This window comes from Artemia sp. Qi Xiang Cuo, unplaced genomic scaffold (genome assembly GCF_049724085.1).
Source record: "Artemia sp. Qi Xiang Cuo unplaced genomic scaffold, ASM4972408v1 HiC_scaffold_3051, whole genome shotgun sequence".
NCBI lineage: Eukaryota > Metazoa > Arthropoda > Branchiopoda > Anostraca > Artemiidae > Artemia > Artemia sp. Qi Xiang Cuo.
In genome coordinates this window covers 112,128-138,016 of record NW_028300446.1, presented here as the reverse complement: position 1 = coordinate 138,016, position 25,889 = coordinate 112,128, and the positions used below count along the sequence as shown (strand labels likewise).

At 32.8% G+C, this 25,889-nt stretch overlaps 1 protein-coding gene across 1 annotated transcript in view; it reads right to left on the bottom strand.

The window, feature by feature from the left end:
* LOC148938655 (purine nucleoside phosphorylase-like) overlaps positions 1–25,889 on the bottom strand; it is a gene marked incomplete at its 5' end in the record, with an annotated part of 183,493 nt that overhangs the window by 45,727 nt on the left and 111,877 nt on the right. Inside the window, one exon of the mRNA XM_089107634.1 lies at positions 22,888–23,096. Coding sequence (XP_088963760.1) covers positions 22,888–23,096 — 209 coding nt within the window. The remainder of the gene's footprint in view (positions 1–22,887; positions 23,097–25,889) is intronic.

Genomic DNA, 25,889 nt, shown 5'->3' with positions numbered 1-25,889 from the left:
AAATGTTAAGAGTGATAACATTTTTTGTGTTTGTGCTAACGAACTGTAAGTAAGGAGCGACACTACTCAATAGTTACCGAAACTCTAAAAACCAATAACCCTACTTCGGAAGTTTCAAGCTCCTATCTGCAAAAATGTGGAATTAATTTCTTGAAGTAATTGATGCTTAATGGAGAAAAAGGTGAAAATTATAGGTTTTATGAAATTGATCATAAGACTTAAATTATTCTATCAGATACGTTGGCACTTTAAGATGAAATTTGATCCGCATATGCTTGTGGGTATTAAGCGTTTGCGTCTGATAAGAAGAGAGACTTAATTTCCAAGATATAAGGTATAAAATACCTTAAGAATGGGATGATATACATTCAGTTCCTTCTTACAATTTGGAAGATGAAGGGGAATGCTGCAAATAGACGTTTTTATTTCGCTAAACTTGGTGAGCAGCTTTTTTTAACTTAAATTTATAGAAACTTCAATAGTTTAAACTCAAATTTTTCTCAAAGAGATGAAAAATTTAAAGGTCTGGTCAAAATATTGGCCCAGAAGAATAAAAGTTCAACTTCGATTCTGAATTTTCTGAATGAAAATGAAATAAGTTATTGATAAAGTATATTTTACCAAAATAAATTAAAAATTTTTAAATTCAGTTAAAAAGTAAATATGGGGAGTCTGACGTTGAGTGTCTGAAAAGTATTTTTTCGGGGGAGATACACGATTGGCTGAAACAATTTATTGTGTTCGTGGTAATGAACTGTAAGTAAGGATCGACACGGCTCAATAGTAACCGAAAAACTCTAAAAACCAATTAATAGCTTGCTCGCTTGCTGTTACAAAACTCCTGGTTAATACAAAAATCGTGAAGACTAAAAAAGTTCAACTTCGATTCTGAATTTTCTCAATGAAAATGAAATAAGCTATCGATCAATTCTATTTTCCTAAAATAATATAAAATTTTCCACTTCAATTCAGATTTTTCTCAAAGAGATGAAAAAATTTAAAGTTCTGTTCCAAATATTTTCCTGGAAGAAGAAAAGTTCAACTTTGAATCTGAATTTTCTTAATGAAAATGAAATAAGTTATTGATCAATTCTATTTTCCCAAAATAATATCAAAATTTTCCACTTCAGTTAAAAAAAAAAGTTAGTCTGAAGTTAATTGTCTGAAAAGTATTTTTTCGGGGGAGATACACGATTGGCTGAAACAATTTATTGTGTTCGTGGTAACGAACTGTAAGTAAGGATCGACACGGCTCAATAGTAACCGAAAAACTCTAAAAACCAATTAATAGCTTGCTCGCTTGCTGTTACAAAACTCATGGTTAGTACAAAAATCGCGAAGACTAAAAAAGTTCAACTTCGATTCTGAATTTTCTCAATGAAAATGAAATAAGTTATTGATCAATTCTATTTTCCTAAAATAATATAAAATTTTCCACTTCAATTAAGATTTTTCTCAAAGAGATGAAAAAATTTACAGTTCTGTTCCAAATATTTTCCTGGAAGAAGAAAAGTTCAACTTTGATTCTGAATTTTCTTAATGAAAATGAAATAAGTTATTGATCAATTATATTTTCACAAAATAATATCAAAATTTTCCACTTCATTTAAAAAAAAAAATTCTTGTTAGTCTGAAGTTGATTGTCTGAAAAGTATTTTTTTGGGAGGATACACGATTGGCTGAAACAAAAGCAGAACTTTTAAAATCACAACAACTGAAGATCAGTAAATAATTCCATTATTTTTTTTTTGTTAAACACAATTGGCTGAAATAAAAGCGGAAAAAAAAGCTCTTAATAGAACTTTTTAAGTGTGAAGTCCTATTTTTCAGACTAAATTATAGAAAATATAGTCAAAACACACTTTTCTGTTTTAGATGTGTACATTTTCACCTTTTCTGATTCAAATGTGTATGTTCAGTCAGAAAAGCATAGTTTTAGTTCAAAAATGAATCATTTCCATAAAAATAGCTCTTAATAGAACTTTTTTAATCGTGAACTACTATTTTTTCAGACGAAAATTTAACTAAACACTCGTTTATTTGATTTTGAAAAATAATTTATTTTTTATAGAAAACTACAATAGCTTCACGGGAATCATCTTTTAGCGTATTTTTAAACAATTTCTCTGATTATAATGTATATCTTCAGTCACAAAAGCATAGTTTCGGTTCAAAAATGAACCATTTCCATAAAAAAAAAAAAAAAAAAAAAAAAAAAAAAAAAAAGCTCTTAATAGGACTTTTTAAGTGTGAAGTCCTATTTTTCAGACTAAATTATAGAAAATATAGTCAAAACACACTTTTCTGTTTTAGATGTGTACATTTTCACCTTTTCTGATTCAAATGTGTATGTTCAGTCAGAAAAGTATAGTTTTGGTTCAAAAATGAACCATTTCCATAAAAATAACTCTTAATAGAACTTTTTTAAGTGTGAACTCCTATTTTTCAGACGAAAATTTAACTAAACCCCCCGTGTAACTGAATCTGTATGTAACTGAACTCTCGTGCAACTCAAGCCCCCAAATCTCGTAAACTAAAGCTTGTGTATTATAACGACCGCAGAGTAACTTCGCTAATACATGGGCTGGGATGGGGGGGGGGGGGAGTCGGCGTCCTTTGGGGGTGGGGTAGGGGATCTCACAACACAATTCAAATAGAACTTTTGTATTATAACGACCACCGACCCCATGTAACTGAACCCCTGTTTGTTAGCAAATAGTATAGATGTGTTTCTGAACTTTTAATACAGTTTTAAATCATTCTGTAGTTCTACATGGTAACAATTGTAACACTACCACTAACAATTGTTAGTTAAGATCTAGTTCTATTTTGAATTGTTTTTGTTTTTTAGATCGGGAGCCTAAATTGGATGATGATCATTATATAACTCATGATGGCTACTATGAAGTATGGAGATGGCATAATCGTTACTATCGTATACTTAGAAAAAAACTAACTGAAAGCGAGATGGAGACCTTAGCACCTGGAAGGAAAAACAATGAAAAATAATAGTCTTTTTTGTGCAATTAATATATTTTAAATAAAGCCGATTTACTTGTTTGAATGAAGTCCTATTCCTACAAGTTAAGTTAGATTGAAAATCAAGAATTTATGAACATTTTTAACTAGCTAAGGCTATATTTGCTAAAGATGGGGGCCATTTTCTTTGATTTTGAAAAAATCATTTATTTTTTATAGAAAACTACAATAGCTTCACGGGAATCATCTTTTAGCATATTTTTAAAAAACAATTTCTCTGATTATAATGTATATCTTCAGTCACAAAAGCATAGTTTCGGTTCAAAAAAATGAACCATTTCCATAAAAAAGCTCATAATAGAACTTTTTAAGTGTGAAGTCCTATTTTTCAGACTAAATTATAGAAAATATAGTCAAAACACACTTTTATGTTTTAGATGTGTACATTTTCACCTTTTCTGATTCAAATGTGTATCTTCAGTCAGAAAAGCATAGTTTTGGTTCAAAAATGAACCATTTCCATAAAAATAGCTCTTAATAGAAATTTTTTAAGTGTGAACTCCTATTTTTCAGACGAAGATTTAACTAAACCCCCGTGTAAGTGAATCCGTATGTAACTGAACTCTCGTGCAACTCAAGTCCCCAAATCTCGTAAACTAAAGCTTGTGTATTATAAAGACCACAGAGTAACTTCGCTAATACATGGGATGGGTGAATCGGAGTCCTTTGGGGGTGTGGTAGGGGATCTCACAACACTGTTCAAATAGAACTTGTGTATTATAACAACCACCAATCCCATGTAACTGAACCCCTGTATAACTGAAACCCCGTATATCTAGTCACCAAATGCTCCAAGCCTCATAAGAAAAAGCGATTTTGAAAACAGGGAGCCCGATTTACGAAAAAAAAAGGGATACCCCTCATGCCCCTGCCCCCCCCTTGTAACTGGACCCGGGTATAACCGAACCCCGCCATGCCACTGTCTCCCCTTTAACTGAACCCTCGTGCCCCTCACCCCGCGATGCTACCCGCCCCCCGCCGAACACATTTAAGCCAATTCTTTTTAAATTTACAATATTTTTCAAACGTTACTTACGTATTATAAAGACCACATAGGCGAGGTAAAGCTAGGTCAAGTCACAATGTCATTCTATCGTTACTTTTCAATTATGCTATTGAATACTTTCTAGCAATGTCCCTTGTAAGCGTCTACGCAAATATCTTTTCGCAAAAAAATTCGCAAATCTCGTAAACTAAAGAAGTAATTACCCTTTTCATAAAAATTATTCCTTCTATTAATTATCCCATGAAGCGAAACCAGTCTTATAGCATAACAATTATATCGGGGTTTTTTTTTTTTAAATTAATTACATTGTATCATGACAAGTTTTTTTTATAAAAATTAATAATAAATTTATTATCTTTTACAAACCCCGAACTTTATATAATAGAATGACACAAAAAAAAAAAATGTCATAATAAAAAAAAACAAGTATATTCATTGAAAGAGTGTGATGACCTGTTTACATACTAGAAGAACCTGTTTGGTACGGGGGCGTGCGCAAATTCAAAAGATGGTATATACTAATATGACTGAATTTACGTCAAATACTGAAAAGAACTGAAAATAACGCATTGATTGGTTTGTGTAACAAAGGTGCGTGGCTTTAATTGCGTTCCCAATAATGATAAAATGTTGTTGACAGTCTGTTGGAACCGTAAAACTAGAAATATAAAACTAAAAAAAAATCAGGGATGTAGCTAAGGGACAGCTGTCTCCAGGCTAAGCCTCTGAGGGGACGTGTTTTGTCTTTTTTGTTTAATTATATTGTGGCAGTGATGAGGGAGGGGGGGGGGGGTAAAAATTGACATTGTCACCGGGCGCTCTGGTGACTTCACTATAAAAGGCAAGTGTTAAAAAAAAGCTGGATATTTGATATGATTATCAACAAGATAATTGAATTGAGGCTGAAATTTCTCTGCAAGTATTGGTTAGTTGCGTGTTTTATTTTCAAGAATTATTTTAGGTCAAAATTCAGTTTGCACAAAGTAGGTCTAGGTTAACTTAGGAAATACTTGGAAGTTCAGGGAGGCTAGTTAACATTAATTCGGCAGGTCTACTGCGGGCAGGATTCTGTTATACCTCCCCTGCATTTTAAATTTACCTGGAAAGAAAATTATACGCGGGGTTTTGGATTAACTAAGCTTGCCAAACGCTAGTTGGCATTGAAAACTTTTCTAGATCCAGTTTCTACTTTTATAAGTTTCCCATGCTCTTTACTATAACTTTCAGTTTGATTAAACCTCCGGCTACAAAGAACAAAAAATCAATAAAGTATGATTGCGAAATTTCTTGAAAAATGGTAGTGATTCACAATTGACCTCTCAAAAAAACATTAGTATTATCACTCGTTGGAGGATTAGGCCATTTTCAAAAATGTCTTCTTTATAGAACCGTGATTTCAGAAAAATTTCAATTAATTCTATTTTCAATATAGAAGCTTTGGAAATAGCTTCTTCCTTACTCTAAATCTATTAGAAGGGCATGAGATCAGATGGCGTCCCAAAAAAGAGGGAGATTGGGATAAAATAACCTAAGTCTAGCTTACTTTCAATTCTTTGCACATTAAAAAAAGAAAAGAAAAAGTTTGGTATAATTATGTCAAACAACTAATGAAAAAGAATATCGTAATTATGTTTGAAGCAGACATAGATCCCTCAAAAATAATATTCAAACATTAAACCTGATTTGTATGCATGGTAGAATATTAGAAGCTACAGTGATGACAGTGGTCAAATATGGCTCTGAAGCATGGACGCTCCGAAAAGCGGATGAAGGTTTGCTAGATGTTAGTAGAGGTGACCCTAAAGCCCCCATTGCTCACCCCTGCTGCCACCTACAATTTTTTTTAACACCATATATTGGCACGAGAACCACGTGGTTTATGGTTTTTGTCAGTGAGAATGAAAAAACAGGAATTTTCTCACTTGAAAAACCATGAATTTTGTCACATTTATGGTTGTTTTCATGGATGGTTATGTGTGTTGTTCGATTTATTTGATGTTTTTCTCGGATGTCAACATCAAATTATGGATGTTTTATGGTTTTTGTCAGTGAGAATTATAAAAACAGGAACTTTCTCACATTTATGTCTGTTTTCATGGATGGTTATGTGTGTTGTTCGATTTATTTGATGTTTTTCATGTCTGTTTTATTGATGATCCAGAAATAGTATTTGTTGTTGTTGCTCTCGCCAATGTTACGATTTTCCAGGAAACCGTTAGATCACATGTTTCCTTCTCAGTCAATCAGTGAGTCAGATACATCCTCCTTCTCAGCCAATCAGAAGCCTGCTTACATATTAGCGGCAAAGTGAATATAAGGAACGGGTTTTTTGATATAGTTTTATTAGTGGGTGAATAGAATTCACTAAGTTTTTAGTTAGCAGAGTAATAACATGAGTGACCAAGTTGAGTTAGAAATATCCTTTTATTGCAACTGTTCTATTTGTAAAGGACATTTTCATGATTTTGAGTATTCACATGAACCTACTGAATGTTTAGACAGCATAGAGGCAGAGACAGATGAGAAGAATCAGGAGGAAACGAGAAGAAAAAATTATATGTGACATGGAGAGAAATTTAGACCGATTGCAAGTAAGCTCAGATAAAAGAAGGATTGATATGATAGAAAAGGAAGATCAAAAGAAGAGACTGGTAAAAGAGGGCTTTTTCTATAACGTAAAAGACAGAAGTGAAAACCCAAAGAAAAATGTGTATAGTGCAAGATATAACTCGGATTATTATGATGATTATGCTCCAAGAGAAGAGAAAAAGTGGCCCTTCAAGAGACAACATAAGAGGTCATTCCACGAAAAGGATTTTAAACAACGGAAACCATGGTGGAAGTGTTCTCATATACCATTTTACGATAAATCCCATTTTGATATGCTTGATAAGTTTTATACCATAATCATACAATAAATTTGTTTCTGCTATTTTAATTTTCTCATACTCGATATGCATAGAGTAAGAATACCAGCAGAGATTTCTGTACATGAATAGTTCAGATTGATTAGATCATCCCTTAGAGTGTTCTCAGTCCACAGCCAAGTTTTCTATCAAAGATAAAAAAAATTCGTAGAAGTTAGCTGTGTAATTTTTTTCTTAAGAAATCAATATTTAATTTTTTGTCCATGCTATTTAAATAAAATCATTATTCTAATCCTTTATTTATTCATTAAATCAATATTTATAATACTCTTTAAATATATGATGTCAGGCTCAATTACTTGAACATCATCATCATCAGCATTATTTTCTACTAACACTATATTCACTAGAGGAGGTGGTATACACTCAACCTCTGGTTCAAGTAATTGAACCTCATCTTCTTCATCATTGACCATTATATCGATTAATGGGGGCATGTCCTCAAATAAACCGTCGCGTACTCTCATTGTAGGCAAACTAGGGGCCAACCGCTCATCGTCTTCTATGTAAAGACGACCTGAAGGCCCCCGCCGTACCAGATCTTCTGACGTATATGAAAGTCCATCTTCAGTATAATGAACTTCCATTATATCATCATCGGTACCTTCGAAGGCTCTACATGTACATAGAAGTTCTTCCTCCTCCTCGGGTGTAATCTCGATGCTCTCGTTCTCTGCACATGTAGCTAGAAGATTCTCCTCCTCACTTTCTGTGAGCTCCCACTCGGTCCATACATCCTAAAAAGGTCGAGAACACTATGGTCAAAAGCTCTGTGGAAAGGTATAGTCTTCATGAATATACTGAGGGGTGTTCTATAAATGTAATAAACAGGGTTACTTATTATTTTCATTTTATCTATAATTTTGTATGTCTAAAATTCATCAATTAGCCAGATGTGGGTTTTTTTTTATATTATTTTTTACATACGGAGCGAGATTTAATGTCATTGATAGAAGCCTGTATGAGATTTAATGTCTGTGATAAAACCAGGAAAAAAACCTCTCCAAGAACTATTTTTTTCAATGAAAAGTAAAGAGCTATGACATTAAATCAAAGAGAGCAGAAATAAAGTTGAATAATTGCTTAAACGTAAATTTTCTGTAAACATACTTCTAATTAATCACTCCTAAAAAGGTAAGTATAGACCGCTCATCCTCTATGGTGAGGGAAGCATGCACAGCTGAGTCCTTCTCGCTCGACTAGGTGCTGTAGTGAGTTGTTTTTAATGTTGTAGTGAGTTGAGTACATTATTTTTAAAGATTTAAATGAATCAGATTAGTTAAACAAAGCTTATAAATAAAAATTCTATTAACAGTTAATTCTGTACCGACTACATAAATATTTAAGACCAAGTGCACCACGATGCACTATTGTGGTCTGAGAAATTCAAAAACTCAGAAACTCAATACATAGTTTTCGATAATTTCAAGTCGATTACTATCTAAGAATTTTATTTCTACAACACTTAGACCTTCCTTAGGTTGAAGTGCTGTTTTACACCACAAAATGATAGAAAATCCCACTTTACTTGAGTACATTATACGTTATGCCTCTTAAAATTTGTCCCCATTAGCTTGATATGTTATCTCGTGAGAAAAAACTATCAAATAAACACGCAGACTAAACTTGATGAAACTAATATATTTGAAATCAGCATTTAAAGCTGATTCTTTGATGTATCTATTGCTATCGAAATTCCGTTTTCTAGAGTTTCGGATATCATTGAGCTGGCTCGCTCCTTACTTACACTTCGTTACCACGAAATGTTTTTTAATTAAAAAACTTTCCTCAAAATAAGTTTTTCAAAGAAAAGTAAAGAGCTACTACATTAAATCAATGATGAGCAGAAATAAAGTTAAATAATTGTTCAAACGTAAACTTATGTCCAATGCCATACTAGTTAAAGTGACAAAAACTTTTTCCCACAAGAGGACACTTTTCAACTAAAAGTAAAGAGCTACTAAATCAAAGATATGATGGAATAATAACGAATAATTGTTCAAACTTAAATTTTCTGTATTACGGGAATAGTTTATTTTCGAACCATTATATCTACCAAAGGTTCAATACTTGAGTTAAACTAAGAGGTTTCAATTTCAGGAAAAAATTACATTTTGACAACATTTGACAATTTACCAAATTTAAAGTTTTGTTTAGTTTCAAGATGTTTTCTGTCACTCATCATCTTTTAATCATTCACAAACAATACTAAAGAAAACCACTTCCCCCGGTGGGTCCCCTCCTCACCAACTCATCTGATGTATACGATAGTCCAGATGATGTATAATGAACTTCTACCACGTCGTTATCATTATCTGAACTAACAATCTCAGATTTACACAAAAGAAGCTCCTCACTTTCTGTGAGCTCCCACTCGGTCCATACATCCTAAAACGGTCGAGAACACTATGGTCAAAAGCTCTGTGGAAAGGTATAGTCTTCATGAATATACTGATGGGTGTTCTATAAATGTAATAAACAGGGTTACTTATTATTTTTCATTTTATCTATAATTTTGTATGTCTAAAATTCATCAATTAGCCAGATGTGGGTTTTTTTTTTATTATTTTTTACATACGGAGCGAGATTTAATGTCATTGATAGAATCCTGTATGAGATTTAATGTCTGTGATAAAACCAGTAAAAAAAACTTTCCAAGAACTATGTTTTTCAATGAAAAGTAAAGAGCTACGACATTAAATCAAAGAGAGCAGAAATAAAGTTGAATAATTGCTTAAACGTAAATTTTCTGTAAACATACTTCTAATTAATCACTCCTAAAAAGGTGAGTATAGACCGCTCATCCTCTATGGTGAGGGAAGCATGCACAGCTGTGTCCTTCTTGGTCGACTAGGTGCTGTAGTGAGTTGTTTTTAATAGGAGTACATTTAAAGATTTAAATGAATCAGATTAGTTAAACAAAGCTTATAAATAAAAATTCTATTAACAGTTAATTCTGTACCGACTACATAAATATTTAAGACCAAGTGCACCACGATGCACCATTGTGGTCTGAGAAATTCAAAAACTCAGAAACTCAATACATAGTTTTCGATAATTTCAAGTCGATTACTATCTAAGAATTTTATTTCTACAACACTTAGACCTTCCTTAGGTTGAAGTGCTGTTTTACACCACAAAATGGTAGAAAATCTCGCTTTACTTGAGTACATTATACGTTATGCCTCTTACAATTTGTCCCCATTAGCTTGATATGTTATCTCGTGAGAAAAAACTATCAAATAAACACGCAGACTAAACTTGATGAAACTTATATATTTGAAATCAGAATTTAAAGCTGATTCATTGATGTATCTATTGCTATCAAAATTCCGTTTTCTAGAGTTTCAGATACTATTGAGCTGGCTCGCTCCTTACTTACACTTCGTTACCACGAAATGTTTTATTAATTAAAAACTTTCCACAAAATAAGTTTTCAAAGAAAAGTAAAGAGCTACTACATTAAATCAAAGATGAGCAGAAATAAAGTTAAATAATTGTTCAAACGTAAACTTATGTCCAATGCCATACTAGTTAAAGTGACAAAAACTCTTTCCCACAAGAGGACACTTTTCAACTAAAAGTAAAGAGCTACTAAATCAATGATATGATGAAATAATACACTTCGTTACCACGAAATGTTTTATTAATTAAAAAACTTTCCACAAAATAAGTTCTTCAAAGAAAAGTAAAGAGCTACTACATTAAATCAAAGATGAGCAGAAATAAAGTTAAATAATTGTTCAAACTTAAACTTATGTCCAATGCCATACTAGTTAAAGTGACAAAAACTCTTTCCCCCAAGATGACACTTCAACTAACAGTAAACATCTAATAAATAACAGTCATTTTGATATAAGAAATAATAATTTTTAAAACATAAAATTCTTAGAGTGTTAAAAAAAAATTACACACACGAGGACACTTTTAGCGTAAAAGTAAAGAGCTAGAATACAAAACAACAGATATGATTAAATAACATCGATTAATTGTTCAAACTTAAATTTTATGTATTACGGGAATAGTTTATTTTCGAATAATTATATCTACCAAAGCTTCAATACCTGAAAAACTCTTTCCCACAAGAGGACACTTTTCAACTAAAAGTAAAGAGCTACTAAATCAAAGATATAATGAAATAATAACGAATAATTGTTCAAACGTAAACTTATGTTTAGCAATAAACTTATTAGAGTGATAAAAAACTTTTTCCCACAAGAGGACACTTTTCGCGTAAAAGTAAAGAGCTAGCAGACTAAACCAAATATATGATGAAATAATAGCGAATAATTGTTCAAACTTAAATTTTCTGTATTACGGGAATAGTTTATTTTCGAACCTTTATATCTACCAAAGCTTCAATACCTGAAAAACTCTTTCCCACAAGAGGACACTTTTCAACTAAAAGTAAAGAGCTACCAGACTAAACCAAAGATATGATGAAATAATAGCGAATAATTGTTCAAACGTAAACTTATGTTTAGCAATAAACTTATTAGAGTGATAAAAAACTTTTTCCCGCAAGAGGACACTTTTCGCGTAAAAGTAAAGAGCTAGCAGACAAAACCAAAGATAGGATGAAATAATAGCGAATAATTGTTCAAACTTAAATTTTCTGTATTACGGGAATAGTTTATTTCGAACCATTATATCTACCAAAGCTTCAATATCTGAAAAACTCTTTCCCACAAGAGGTCACTTTTCAACTAAAAGTAAAGAGCTAGTAAACCAAAGATATGATGAAATAATAACGAATAATTGTTCAAACGTAAACTTATGTTTAGTAATAAACTTATTGTAGTGATAAAAAACTTTTTCCCACAAGAGGACACTTTTCGCGTAAAAGTAAAGAGCTAGCAGACTAAACCAAAGATATGATGAAATAATAGCGAATAATTGTTCAAACTTAAATTTTCTGTATTACGTGAATAGTTTATTTTCTAAACATTATATATACAACAGATTCAAGCCATGATAAAATTTCACAAAATATTAAACAATTCAAATAAAAGTAAAGATCTACTAAATCAAAGATATGATGAAATAATAACGAATAATTGTTCAAACGTAAACTTATGTTTAGCAATAAACTTATTAGTCATAAAAAACTTTTTCCCACAAGAGGACACATTTCGCGTAAAAGTAAAGAGCTACCAGACTAAACCAAAGATATGATGAAATAATAGCGAATAATTATTCAAACTTAAATTTTCTGTATTACGGGAATAGTTTATTTTCGAACCATTATATCTACCAAAGCTTCAATACCTGAGTTAAACTAAGAGGTTTCAATTTAAGGAAAAAATTACATTTAGACAACATTTGACAATTTACCAAATTTTAAAATTTTTGCTAGAACCTTGGGTATGCATTTTCATCATATTTTGCTTATTTTCGTTGGAAAACACACTGAAAAGACATATTATTGGACTCACATCAAACATTGCCGGATATGCATTTGAAGAACCTTCCATAATTTTCTATCTTGTCCTCTATTTCAACATATACTGACTCTTAAAGCTATTCAAAGCTCTTAAATATACTTACCTAACGGTTATTTATTTATGAAATCGTGCAAACTGTTGATTTAGAACAATAATTACCTTTCTATATATCAATTAACACTCACTAGAATTGACACTTTTCACTCGCGGAGAATGGTTTCAAAACAATACTTCTTACATTGCATAGACTAATTATGTCAAACGAGACATCTTCAATGCAGATTAATTAATTGTTACGTTCGATTTTGTTTTGGACATAGGAGTGCATCAATGGGAAGTGAGAATTTCTGTAAAACTATCAAAGATTGATCAACTCGGTGATTTCACACTTCTTGTGTAATCAGAAAGAAAACAGAAGAAAAATTGATAAAAGATATATTGAAATATAGTCCAAAATAAGAGCTATTACAACTTAAATGACGCGAGGGGGGCGTGAAAACTATGGTTTTTAACTTTGATATGCAAGACTAGACAGAAAAGTCTATTGGAGTGGGGCTGCCACCCGCCTCAACCCTCGCTCTCGAAATCCCCACCACCCTCTTCCCCCAAACTCAAATTTTCCTGAGGATTTTAAAATCTCCCCTTCCCCCAAACTCAAAAATTTCTAGGAACGAATTTTCATCGTATTTAAATATTTTCGTTGGAAAACCTGCTTGCCGAAACTATAAAAAAACGGAACTTTAGTAGCTAGTACGTATTTTCATCGTATTATAAATACTTTCGTTGGAAAACACACTGAAAAGCCTTATTAAGAGCTATATTAGGAATAACTGGTTAGGATAGGTTAGGCTACCCTCGCTCTTGAAATCCCCCACACCCCCTCCCCCACAATCAATATATATATATATATATAAACTATAAAAAAAACGGAACTTTAGTATCTAGTACATATTTACATCGTATTTTAAATATTTTCGTTGGAAAACACACTGAAAAGCCATACTAAGAGCTATATTTGTGAGGTTAGGTTAGGTTAGACTAGGTCTAAGAATAAAAGGTTAGGTTAGGTTAGGTTACCCTCGCTCTTGAAATCCCCCCCCACCCTCCTCACCTCAAACTCAAATTTTCCAGAGGATTTTAAAATCCTCCACTGAAAAGCCATATTAAGAGCTATATTTTTGAGGTTAGGTTAGGTTAGATTAGGTTAGAATAGGTTTAGGAATAGCAGGTTAGGTTAGGATAGATTAGGTTAAGTGGCCGATCCCCACCCCAGGGGCCACAGGCCGAAGGCGGCCCAGTCGGGGTATCCACCCCCAGGATAGGTTAGGTTAGGATAAGTGGTCTTAACCCTAACCCAGGTTAGGTTAGGTAACCTAACCTAACCTGGGATTAGGTTAAGACCACTTAACCTAACCTAACCTATCCTGGGGGTGGATACCCCGACTGTGCCGCCTTCGGCCTGTGGCCCTGGGGTGAGGATCGGCCACTTAACCTAATCTAGCCTAACCTAACCTGCTATTCCTAGACCTATCCTAACCTAATCTAACCTAACCTAACCTAACCTCACAAATATAGCTCTTAATATGGCTTTTCAGTGGAGGATTTTAAAATCCTCTGGAAAATTTGAGTTTGGAGGTGAGGAGGGTGGGGGGGTTTCAAGAGCGAGGGTAACCTAACCTAACCTAACCTGTTATTCTTAGACCTAGTCTAACCTAACCTAACCTAACCTCACAAATATAGCTCTTAGTATGGCTTTTCAGTGTTTTTTCCATCGAAAATATTTAAAATACGATGTAAATATGTACTAGCTACTAAAGTTCCGTTTTTTTTTTATAGTTTATATATATATATATATATTGAGATTGGGTGAGGGGTGTGGGGGATTTAAAGAGCGAGGGTAGCCTAACCTAACCTAACCTATTATTCCTAATATATCTCTTAATAATGCTTTTCAGTGTGTTTTCCAACGAAAGTATTTATAATACGATGAAAATACGTACTAGCTACTGAAGTTCTGTTTTTTTATAGTTTCGGCAAGCAGGTTTTCCAACGAAAATATTTAAATACGATGAAAATTCGTTCCTAGAAATTTTTGAGTTTGGGGGAAGGGAGATTTTAAAATCCTCTGGAAAATTTGAGTTTGGGGGAAGAGGGTGGTGGGGATTTCGAGAGCGAGGGTTGAGGCGGGTGGCAGCCTCACTCCTATAGACTTTTCTGTCTAGTCTTGCATATCAAAGTTAAAAACCATAGTTTTCACGCCCCTCGCGTCATTTAAGTTGTAATAGCTCTTATTTTGGGCCATATTTCAAAATATCTTTTATCAATTTTTCTTTTGTTTTTTTTCTGATTACACAAGAAGTATGTAATCACCGAGTTGATCAATATTTGATAGTTTTACAGAAATTCTCCCTTCACTTTGATGCTCTCCTATGTCCAAAACAAAATCGAACGTAACAATTAATTAATCTGCATTGAAGATGTCTCGTTTGACATAATTAGTCTATGCAATGTAAGAAGTATTGTTTTGAAACCATTCTCCGCGAGTGAAAAGTGGCAATTCTAGTGAGTGATAATTGATATATAGAAAGGTAATTATTTTTATGAATCAACAGTATGCGCAATTTTATAAATAAATAACCGTTATGTTAGTATATTTAAGAGCTTTGAAAGGCTTTAAGTGTCAGTATATGCTTAAATAGAGGACAAGATAGAAAATAATGGAAGGTTCTTCAAATGCAAATCCGGCAATGTTTGATGTGAGTCCAATAATATGTCTTTTCAGTGTGTTTTCCAACGAAAATAAGCAAAATATGATGAAAATGCATACCCAAGGTTCTAACAAAAACTTAAAAATTTGGTAAATTGTCAAATGTTGTCTAAATGTAATTTTTTCCTGAAATTGAAACCTCTTAGTTTAACTCAGGTATTGAACCTTTGGTAGATATAATGGTTCAAAAATAAACTATTCCCGTAATACAGAAAATTTTAGTTTGAACAATTATTCGCTATTATTTCATCATATCTTTGGTTTAGTCTGGTAGCTCTTTACTTTTACGCGAAATGTGTCCTCTTGTGGGAAAAAGTTTTTTATCACTCTAATAAGTTTATTGCTAAACATAAGTTTACGTTTGAACAATTATTCGTTATTATTTCATCATATCTTTGATTTAGTAGCTCTTTACTTTTAGTTGAAAAGTGTCCTCTTGTGTGAAAGAGTTTTTCAGGTATTGAAGCTTTGGTAGATATAATGGTTAAAAAATAAACTATTCCCTTAAGACATAAAATTTAAGTTTGAACAATTATTCGCTGTTATTTCATCATATCTTTGGTTTAGTCTGCTAGCTCTTTACTTTTACTCGAAAAGTGTCCTCTTACGGGAGAAAGTGGTTTATAGCTCTAATAATTTTATTCATAAACATTTGGTAAATTTTTAAAAATTATTATTTATTATTTAATACTATATTTGATTTAGTATCTCTTTACTTTTAGTCGAAAAGTGTCCTCTTGTGGGAAAGAGTTTTTCAGGTATTGAAGCTTTGGTAGATATAATGGTTCGAAAATAAACTATTCCCGTAATACAGAAAATTTAAGTTTGAACAATTATTCGCTATTATTTCATCATATCTTTGGTTTAGTCTGCTAGCTCTTTACTTTTACGCGAAAAGTGTCGTCGTGTGGGAAAAAGTTTTTTATCACTCTAATAAGTTTATTGCTAAACATAAGTTTACGATTGAACAATTATTCGTTATTATTTCATCATATCTTTGGTTTAGTCTGCTAGCTCTTTACTTTTAGTTAGTGACCTCTTGTGGGAAAGAGTTTTTCAGGTATTGAAGCTTTGGTAGATATAATGGTTCGAAAATAAACTATTCTCGTAATACAGAAAATTTAAGTTTGAACAATTATTCGCTTTTATTTCATCATATCTTTGGTTCAGTCTGGTAACTCTTTACTTTTACGTAAAAAGTGTCGTCTTGTAGGAAATAGTTTTTTGTCGCTCTAATAAGTTTATTGCTAAACATAAGTTTACGTTTGAACAATTATTCGTTATTATTTCATTATATCTTTGATTTAGTAGCTCTTTACTTTTAGTTGAAAAGTGTCCTCTATTGGGAAAGAGTTTTTCAGGTATTGAAGCTTTGGTAGATATAATGGTTCGAAAATAAACTATTCCCGTAATACAGAAAATTTAAGTTTGAACAATTATTCGCTATTATTTCATCATATCTTTGGTTTAGTCTGGTAGCTCTTTATTTTTACTAGAAAAGTGTCTTCTTGTGGGAAAAAGTTTTTTATCACTCTAATAAGTTTACGTTTGAAAAATTATTCGTTATTATTTCATCATAACTTTGATTTAGTAGATCTTTACTTTTAGTTGAAAAGTGTCCTCTTGTGGGAAAGAGTTTTTGTCACTTTAACTAGTATGGCATTGGACATAAGTTTACGTTTGAACAATTATTTAATTTTATTTCTGCTCATCTTTGATTTAATGTAGTAGCTCTTTACTTTTCTTTGAAGAACTTATTTTGTGGAAAGTTTTTTAATTAATAAAACATTTCGTGGTAACGAAGTGTATTATTTCATCATATCTTTGATTTAGTAGCTCTTTACTTTTAGTTGAAAAGTGTCCTCTTGTGGGAAAGAGTTTTTGTCACTTTAACTAGTATGGCATTGGACATAAGTTTACGTTTGAACAATTATTTAACTTTATTTCTGCTCATCTTTGATTTAATGTAGTAGCTCTTTACTTTTCTTTGAAAACTTATTTTGTGGAAAGTTTTTAATTAATAAAACATTTCGTGGTAACGAAGTGTAAGTAAGGAGCGAGCCAGCTCAATAGTATCCGAAATTCTAGAAAACGGAATTTTGATAGCAATAGATACATCAATGAATCAGCTTTAAATGCTGATTTCAAATATAAAAGTTTCATCAAGTTTAGTCTGCGTGTTTATTTGATAGTTTTTTCTCACGAGATAACATATCAAGCTAATGGGGACAAATTGTAAGAGGCATAACGTATAATGTACTCAAGTAAAGCGATATTTTCTACCATTTTGTGGTGTAAAACAGCACTTCAACCTAAGGAAGGTCTAAGTGTTGTAGAAATAAAATTCTTAGATAGTAATCGACTTGAAATTATCGAAAACTATGTATTGAGTTTCTGAGTTTTTGAATTTCTCAGACCACAATGGTGCATCATGGTGCACTTGGTCTTAAATATTTATGTATTCGGTACAGAATTAACTGTTAATAGAATTTTTATTTATAAGCTTTGTTTAACTAATCTGATTCATTTAAATCTTTAAAAATAATGTACTCCTATTAAAAACAACTCACTACAGCACCTAGTCGACCGAGAAGGACACAGCTGTGCATGCTTCCCTCACCATAGAGGATGAGCGGTCTATACTCACCTTTTTAGGAGTGATTAATTAGAAGTATGTTTACAGAAAATTTACGTTTAAGAAATTATTCAACTTTATTTCTGCTCTCTTTGATTTAATGTCGTAGCTCTTTACTATTCATTGAAAAACATAGTTCTTGGAAAGGTTTTTTTCCTGGTTTTATCACAGACATTAAATCTCATACAGGCTTCTATCAATGACATTAAATCTCGCTCCGTATGTAAAAAATAAAAAAAAAAAAAAACCCACATCTGGCTAATTGATGAATTTTAGACATACAAAATTATATATAAAATGAAAAATAATAAGTAACCCTGTTTATTACATTTATAGAACACCCCTCAGTATATTCATGAAGACTATACCTTTCCACAGAGCTTTTGACCATAGGTGTTCTCGACCTTTTTAGGATGTATGGACCGAGTGGGAGCTCACAGAATGTGAGGAGCTTCTTTTGTTTAAATCTGATATTTTTAGTTCAGATAATTATAGCGACGTGGTAGAAGTTCCTTATACATCATCTGGACTATCGTATACATCAGATGATTTGGTGAGGAGGGGACCCACCAGGGGAAGTGGTTTTCTTTAGTATTGTTTGTGAATGATTAAAAGATGATGAGTGACAGAAAACATCTTGAAACTAAACAAAACTTTAAATTTGGTAAATTGTCATAAGTTGTCAAAATATAATTTTTTCCTGAAATTGAAACCTCTTAGAATAACTCATGTATTGATGCCTTTGGAGATATACTGGTTAGAAAATAAACTATTTCCGAAATACATAAAATTTAAGTTTGAGCAAATATTCGCTATTATTTAATCATATATTTGAGATAGTAGATCTATTCTTTTATTTGAAAAGAGTCATCTTGTTGGAAAGAGTTTTTGTCACTTTAACTAGTATGGCATTGGACATAAGTTTACGTTTGAACAATTATTTAACTTTATTTCTGCTCATCATTGATTTAATGTAGTAGCTCTTTACTTTTCTTTGAAAAACTTATTTTGAGGAAAGTTTTTTAATTAATAAAACATTTCGTGGTAACGAAGTGTAAGTAAGGAGCGAGCCAGCTCAATGATATCCGAAACTCTAGAAAACGGAATTTCGATAGCAATAGATACATCAAAGAATCAGCTTTAAATGCTGATTTCAAATATATTAGTTTCATCAAGTTTAGTCTGCGTGTTTATTTGATAGTTTTTTCTCACGAGATAACATATCAAGCTAATGGGGATAAATTGTAAGAGGCATAACGTATAATGTACTCAAGTAAAGTGGGATTTTCTACCATTTTGTGGTGTAAAACAGCACTTCAACCTAAGGAAGGTCTAAGTGTTGTAGAAATAAAATTCTGAGATAGTAATCGACTTGAAATTATCAAAAACTATTTATTGAGTTTCTGAGTTTTTGAATTTCTCAGACCACAATGGTGCATCGTGGTGCACTTGGTCTTAAATATTTATGTAGTCGGTACAGAATTAACTATTAATAGAATTTTTATTTATAAGCTTTGTTTAACTAATCTAATTCATTTAAATCTTTAAAAATAATGTACTCCTATTAAAAACAACTCACTACAGCACCTAGTCGAGCGAGAAGGACACAGCTGTGCATGCTTCCCTCACCATAGAGGATGAGCGGTCTAGACTTACCTTTTTAGGAGTGATTAATTAGAAGTATGTTTACAGAAAATTTACGTTTAAGCAATTATTCAACTTTATTTCTGCTCTCTTTGATTTAATGTCATAGCTCTTTACTTTTCATTGAAAAACATAGTTCTTGGAGAGGTTTTTTTCCTGGTTTTATCACAGACATTAAATCTCATACAGGCTTCTATCAATGACATTAAATCTCGCTCCGTATGTAAAAAATAATAAAAAAACCCACATCTGGCTAATTGATGAATTTTAGACATACAAAATTATAGATAAAATGAAAAATTATAAGTAACCCTGTTTATTACATTTATAGAACACCCCTCAGTATATTCATGAAGACTATACCTTTCCACAGAGCTTTTGACCATAGTGTTCTCGACCTTTTTAGGATGTATGGACCGAGTGGGAGCTCACAGAAAGTGAGGAGGAGAATCTTCTAGCTACATGTGCAGAGAACGAGAGCATCGAGATTACACCCGAGGAGGAGGAAGAACTTCTCTGTACATGTAGAGCCTTCGAAGGTACCGATGACGATATAATGGAAGTTCATTATACTGAAGATGGACTTTCATATACGTCAGAAGATCTGGTACGGCGGGGGCCTTCAGGTCGTCTTTACATAGAAGACGATGAGCGGTTGGCCCCTAGTTTACCTACAATGAGAGTACGCGGCGGTTTATTTGAGGACATGCCCCCTTTAATCGATATAATGGTCAATGATGAAGAAGATGAGGTTCAATTACTTGAACCGGAGGTTGAGTGTATACCACCTCCTCTGGTGAATATAGTGTTAGTAGAAAATAATGCTGATGATGATGATGTTCAAGTAATTGAGCCTGACATCATATATTTAAAGAGTATTATAAATATTGATTTAACGAATAAATAAAGGATTAGAATAATGATTTTATTTAAATAGCATGGACAAAAAATTAAATATTGATTTCTTAAGAAAAAAAATTACACACGTAACTTCTACGAATTTTTTTTATCTTTGATAAAAAACTTGGCTGTGGACTGAGAACACTCTATGGGATGATCTAATCAATTTGAACTATTCATGTACTGAAGTCTGTGCAGGTATTCTTACTCTATGCATAACGCGTATGAGAAAATTAAAATAGCAGAAACAAATTTATTGTATGATTATGGTATAAAACTTATCAAGCATATCAAAAATGGGATTTATCGTAAAAAGGTATATGAGAACACTTCCACCATGGTTTCTGTTGTTTAAAATCCTTTTCGTAGAATGACCTCTTATGTTGTCTCTTGAAGGGCCACTTTCTCTTCTCTTGGAGCATAATCATCATAATAATCCGAGTTATATCTTGCACTATACACATTTTTCTTTGGGTTTTCACTTCTGTCTTTTACGTTATAGAAAAAGCCCTCTTTTACCAGTCTCTTCTTTTGATCTTCCTTTTCTATCATATCAATCCTTCTTTTATCTGAGCTTACTTGCAATCGGTCTAAATTTCTCTCCATGTCACATATAATTTTTCTTCTTGTTTCCTCCAGATTCTTCTCATCTGTCTCTGCCTCTATGCTGTCTAAACATTCAGTAGGTTCATGTGAATACTCAAAATCATGAAAATGTCCTTTACAAATAGAACAGTTGCAATAAAAGGATATTTCTAACTCAACTTGTTCACTCATGTTATTACTCTGCTAACTAAAAACTTAGTGAATTCTATTCACCCACTAATAAAACTATAGCAAAAAACCCGTTCCTTATATTCCCACCGCCGCTAATATGTAAGCAGGCCTCTGATTGGCTGAGAAGGAGGATGTATCCGACTCGCTGATTGGCTGAGAAGGAAACACGTGATCTAACTGTTTCCGGGAATGTCATAACATTTGGGCGAGAGCAACAACAACAAATACTATTTCTGGATCATCCATAAAACAGACATGAAAAACATCAAATAAATCGAACAACACACATAACCATCCATGAAAACAGACATAAATGCGAGAAAATTAATTTTTTTAAAATTATAAATGAAAAAAAAAAAAAAAAATCAAAAAAAATATGTTTACATACGAGAAAAAAAGCAAATAAATAGAACAACACACATATCCATCCATGAAAACAACCATAAATGTGACAAAATTCATGGTTTTTCAAGTGAGAAAATTCCTGTTTTTTCATTCTCATTGAGAAAACCATAAACCACGTGGTTCTCGTGTCAATATATGGTGTTAAAAAAAGTTGTAGGTGGCAGCAGGGGTGGGCAATGGGGGCTTTAGGGTCCCCTCTACTGATGTTTTCCAGAGAAATTGCTTAAGGATTGTTCTGAGTACCTGGCTGACTGACCTTATTTCAAACAATAGGCTGTACGAAAAATGTGGTTCAATACTGCTCTTTAGGGCTATAATGAAAGAAAGGTAGAGGTGGCCAGAGCACGTTTTGGAAGTGAAGAATTTAATATTGCTGAAGATTGTTCATTTCGGCCAACCGTCTAGGGCTAAACGGAAAGCAGGTCGTCCTCGTTTGGGGTGGTAGGACGTCATAAAGAAAGATTTAAAGGAAATGGGAACTTCGTGGGCGGGTGTAAAAAGAAAGGCTTTGAATAGATTGGGGTGGAGGAGGAGTGTGCTTAGCTGTGTTGGCATCAGGCGGCTTGGTGCTGCGGTGAGTTGTTATTAGTAGTAGTAGTAGTAAGAGTCCGTAATTTCCAGCCCACCACGCTAAGCTGTCGGAAATGCTTTTATAATCACAGTTAGTTGGTTTTTGATCATAATAAGAAAGTATACGTTTTTATCCCTGAAGGCAACTTCTTGCCATTTCTTGCTGAATAATATGATTAACAGGCGCAAAGATTTGGTTTTCAATACTTAGAAATAAATTAACTGATCCTCCATTTCTATTCGTAACAGATTTTTCATGCCAAGCCACAAATTATATACATTTTTTTTTGGTTGATGTTTCAATACGACTCATCTGTAAGGGTTCTCGTACTGTAAGTGGTCAATAAGAACACTGATGGTAGCCACATTAGTGCATGGTATTTAGTATGTCCCGCTTAACAGAAGGGAGGATTCTATTTTCAAAATTTATGTATAAAGGGAACTTGGATTGTTTATTTTCCAGCATAAAATAAAACAAATAAATGTTCAAATAAGGATAAGTCCATTTATTAGACAGTGAAAACAGATACAAAAGTCTGGATATTTGGACCACAAATACAGCGATCGTCATCAGCAGTATGCCTGCTGATGATGATCGCTGTATGTGTGGTTGGAATACCGGGACTTATGTATCTGTTTTCATTATCTAATAAGTGAACTCATCCCCATTTGGATGTTCATTTGTTCATCATAGAAAGGCAGTGTGGTCTTGGGAAAAAAAATACCTAAGTTAAGGTGTTACGTCGAGAGAAAGCATAAAAAAGTTGTTATACCTAGCCCTGAGCCACAAATGATGCCTATTCTCGGTCTTAGTTGTGACTTCTCACGGATATAATTGCTCATCTGCTCGATAATTTCAAATGAATACCCAGAAGATAAAAAGCTGAATTTTTCAAAATTCCTAATATTAGAAAGTTCCTCTTCCTTCTTGATATTTGTAACTGCATTTTCTGTTGCATGAGTAATCATACAGCTATTGTTGCTGGAAAAATGAGGCTAAATGAACAGTTTGTAATCAACAGAATACAGCACACACACAAAAAAAAAAAAAAAAAAAAAATAACAACAAAATGAGTTCAATTGAGCCTTAGCTTTATTTGCCATTTAAATATTTCCAAATACAAAATGGATATTCTTGATAAATTCGACACAGTGTAGCAAAATTCCAAAGTTGTGCCTAACTCGTTGTTATTAGTCGTTATTGTGCTTATGGTCATTTCTATTAAGTTTTACCAGTTATAGCGTAAAATACTATGCAAAAGCGAAAAAACTATATTGTGTTAAACTATCTGTTGGTAATAATAATTATTTGAGCAAATTCATGAGCTCGTCTTTATTATTAATTCAAACTCAACTTTTATTGTACCATCTGTGGTTTCTGATTTGTTTGCTATTCATCAACCATATAATTACAATGATACACACTACAGTCAATAATATGATGTGCACACAATAATTATCTGCAACTGAGAAATGGTCTTATTAAGTTTTTCTTCTATAATTCAGCTAAAAACATTAAAAAAAATTAACTGAGGAGTTAAATACAAATTTATGATCAAGATTAAGCCAAATATAAAGGCATTGCAGTTATTAGAATAAATCAAACATTGATTATGGAGGGGTGTCCTAGGTCACGCAGCAAATTCAAAAATAAACCAGACATGTAAGAAATAAGGAGGCTCCAAGCAAACTCCGTAAATAAGGTGAGATACTTATTTCGAAAAATCAAACAGTTCGTCGTAACGAACTGTAAGCAAGGAGCGACCCGGCTCAATAGTAACCGAAACTCTAAAAAACGGAATTTTGATACTAATAGATACATCACAAGAATCAAATTTTAATTCTGATGTAAAACATATAAGTTTCATCAAGTTTAGTCTAGCCCATCAAAAGTTACGCGCCTGAGAAAATTTGGCTGATTTTAGAAAAAAAGGGGGAAATAACCTCTAAAAGTTATAGAACTTTAATGAAAATCACACCATCATATTCAGCGTATAAGAGAACCATACTATACGGGTTTCAAGCTCCTTTTTACTAAAATAGGGAATTTTGCATTTTTTGCCAGAAGAAAGATAAGGGATGCGTGTTTATTTGTTTTTTTGTTTTTGTTTTTTTTTCCCAGGGGTGATTGCATTAACTCAATGGTCATAGAATATCGTGGGAGGACTGGAATATCATTGGAATGGAAATTAAAAGTTCTAGTGCCCTTTTTAAGTGACCAAAAAAATGGAGGGCAACTAGGACCCCTCCCACGCTCATTTTTTTCCCAAAGTCATCCGGTCAAAATTTTGAGATAGTCATTTTGTTCAGCTGGTCGAAAATATGATAACTATGTCTTTGAGGATGACTTAAACCCCCAAAGTCTCCTGGGGGAAGGCTGAAAGTTATGGACTTCACCCAATGTTAACATATAGTATTGGTTATTGGGAAGTATACAGACGTTTGCAGGGGGAACTGTTTCGGGGAGTGGGGGAGGGGTGTATGTGGGAGGATCTGTCCATGGAGGAAGTTTTCATGGGGGAAGGGACATTGCTATGAAGGGGGCGCCGGATTTCCCAGCATTATTAAAAAAAAGATGAGAAATTAAATAAAAAAAAAAACAAGTTTTTCAACTGAAAGTAAGGAACAACATCAAAACTTAAAACGAACAGAAAATATTCCGTATATGATTGGGTTCACCCGCTAGTCAATACCTCGCTCTTTAAAACCAAAATTTTTGTAGTACTTTCATAAGAGCTATTTATTCTAATTAATGGCCTTTGTGTTTAAGAGGTAATTTTTAAAGAATTGGAGCAAAATTCAAACTTTAGCTTAAAGAGTAAGGTATTGACTAGGGGGCGAACCCCCTAATATACGTATTAAAAATATATGAATATAGAAGTTCTGTACGTAAGTTAATTCGTAAGTTACGTATATTTATTACTAATAAAAACATTCGTAAATAAAATTAAATAACTTTCGAGAAAGCCATTTAACCAAATAAAAGCAAAATTAGTATGAAACTTTTGTTGTAATTAATCATGTTCGGTGAGCCAAAATCTAAACCTGCATTAATTCAAAAACGTTCAAAAATTAAATAAAAAAAACAAGTTGTTTTTAACTGAAAGTAAGGAACGACGTTAAAACCTAAAACGAACAGAAATTATTCCGTACATAAAAGGGGCTGTCCCCTCCTTAACGCCTCGCTCTTTACGCTAAAGTTTATCATTGTTTAAAAAAAATAGATTTGTGAGAAAGTCAAACTTTAGCGTAAAGAGCGAGGCGTTGAGGAGGGGACAGCCCCTTTCATATACGGAATAATTTCTGTTCGTTTTAAGTTTTAACGTCGTTCCTTACTTTCAGTTAAAAAAAAACTTGTTTTTGATTATTTATTCACAATCATAAAGCCAGACGAGATTCGAGTTTCGGGTCAATAAATTCTGCATTACTCACTCCAGAAACATAAGATTTACCACAATCTTTGTTGTTATTTCTAAGAATGCAGCTCCATGAGGCCACTTTACTTCCCCCCCCCCCCTTAAATAATCTATTAAATTTCTCCGAAGTAAAGAACAGTTCCAAATTAATGCATTACTACATATTTGAAAACTACACCACTGCGTTTTGGCTTGCAGTGGCGTATCTATGTAAGCAGCCACGATCACCAATGCCATCTAGTGCTTGGTATTTTTTAAAATCTTTTCAAGCTTTGCAATTATTTTTCTGTCACGAAGGGAAATCAAACGCTTACTGCATTATTTTACCTATTAAACCAATTAAACTAATTTTCCATACT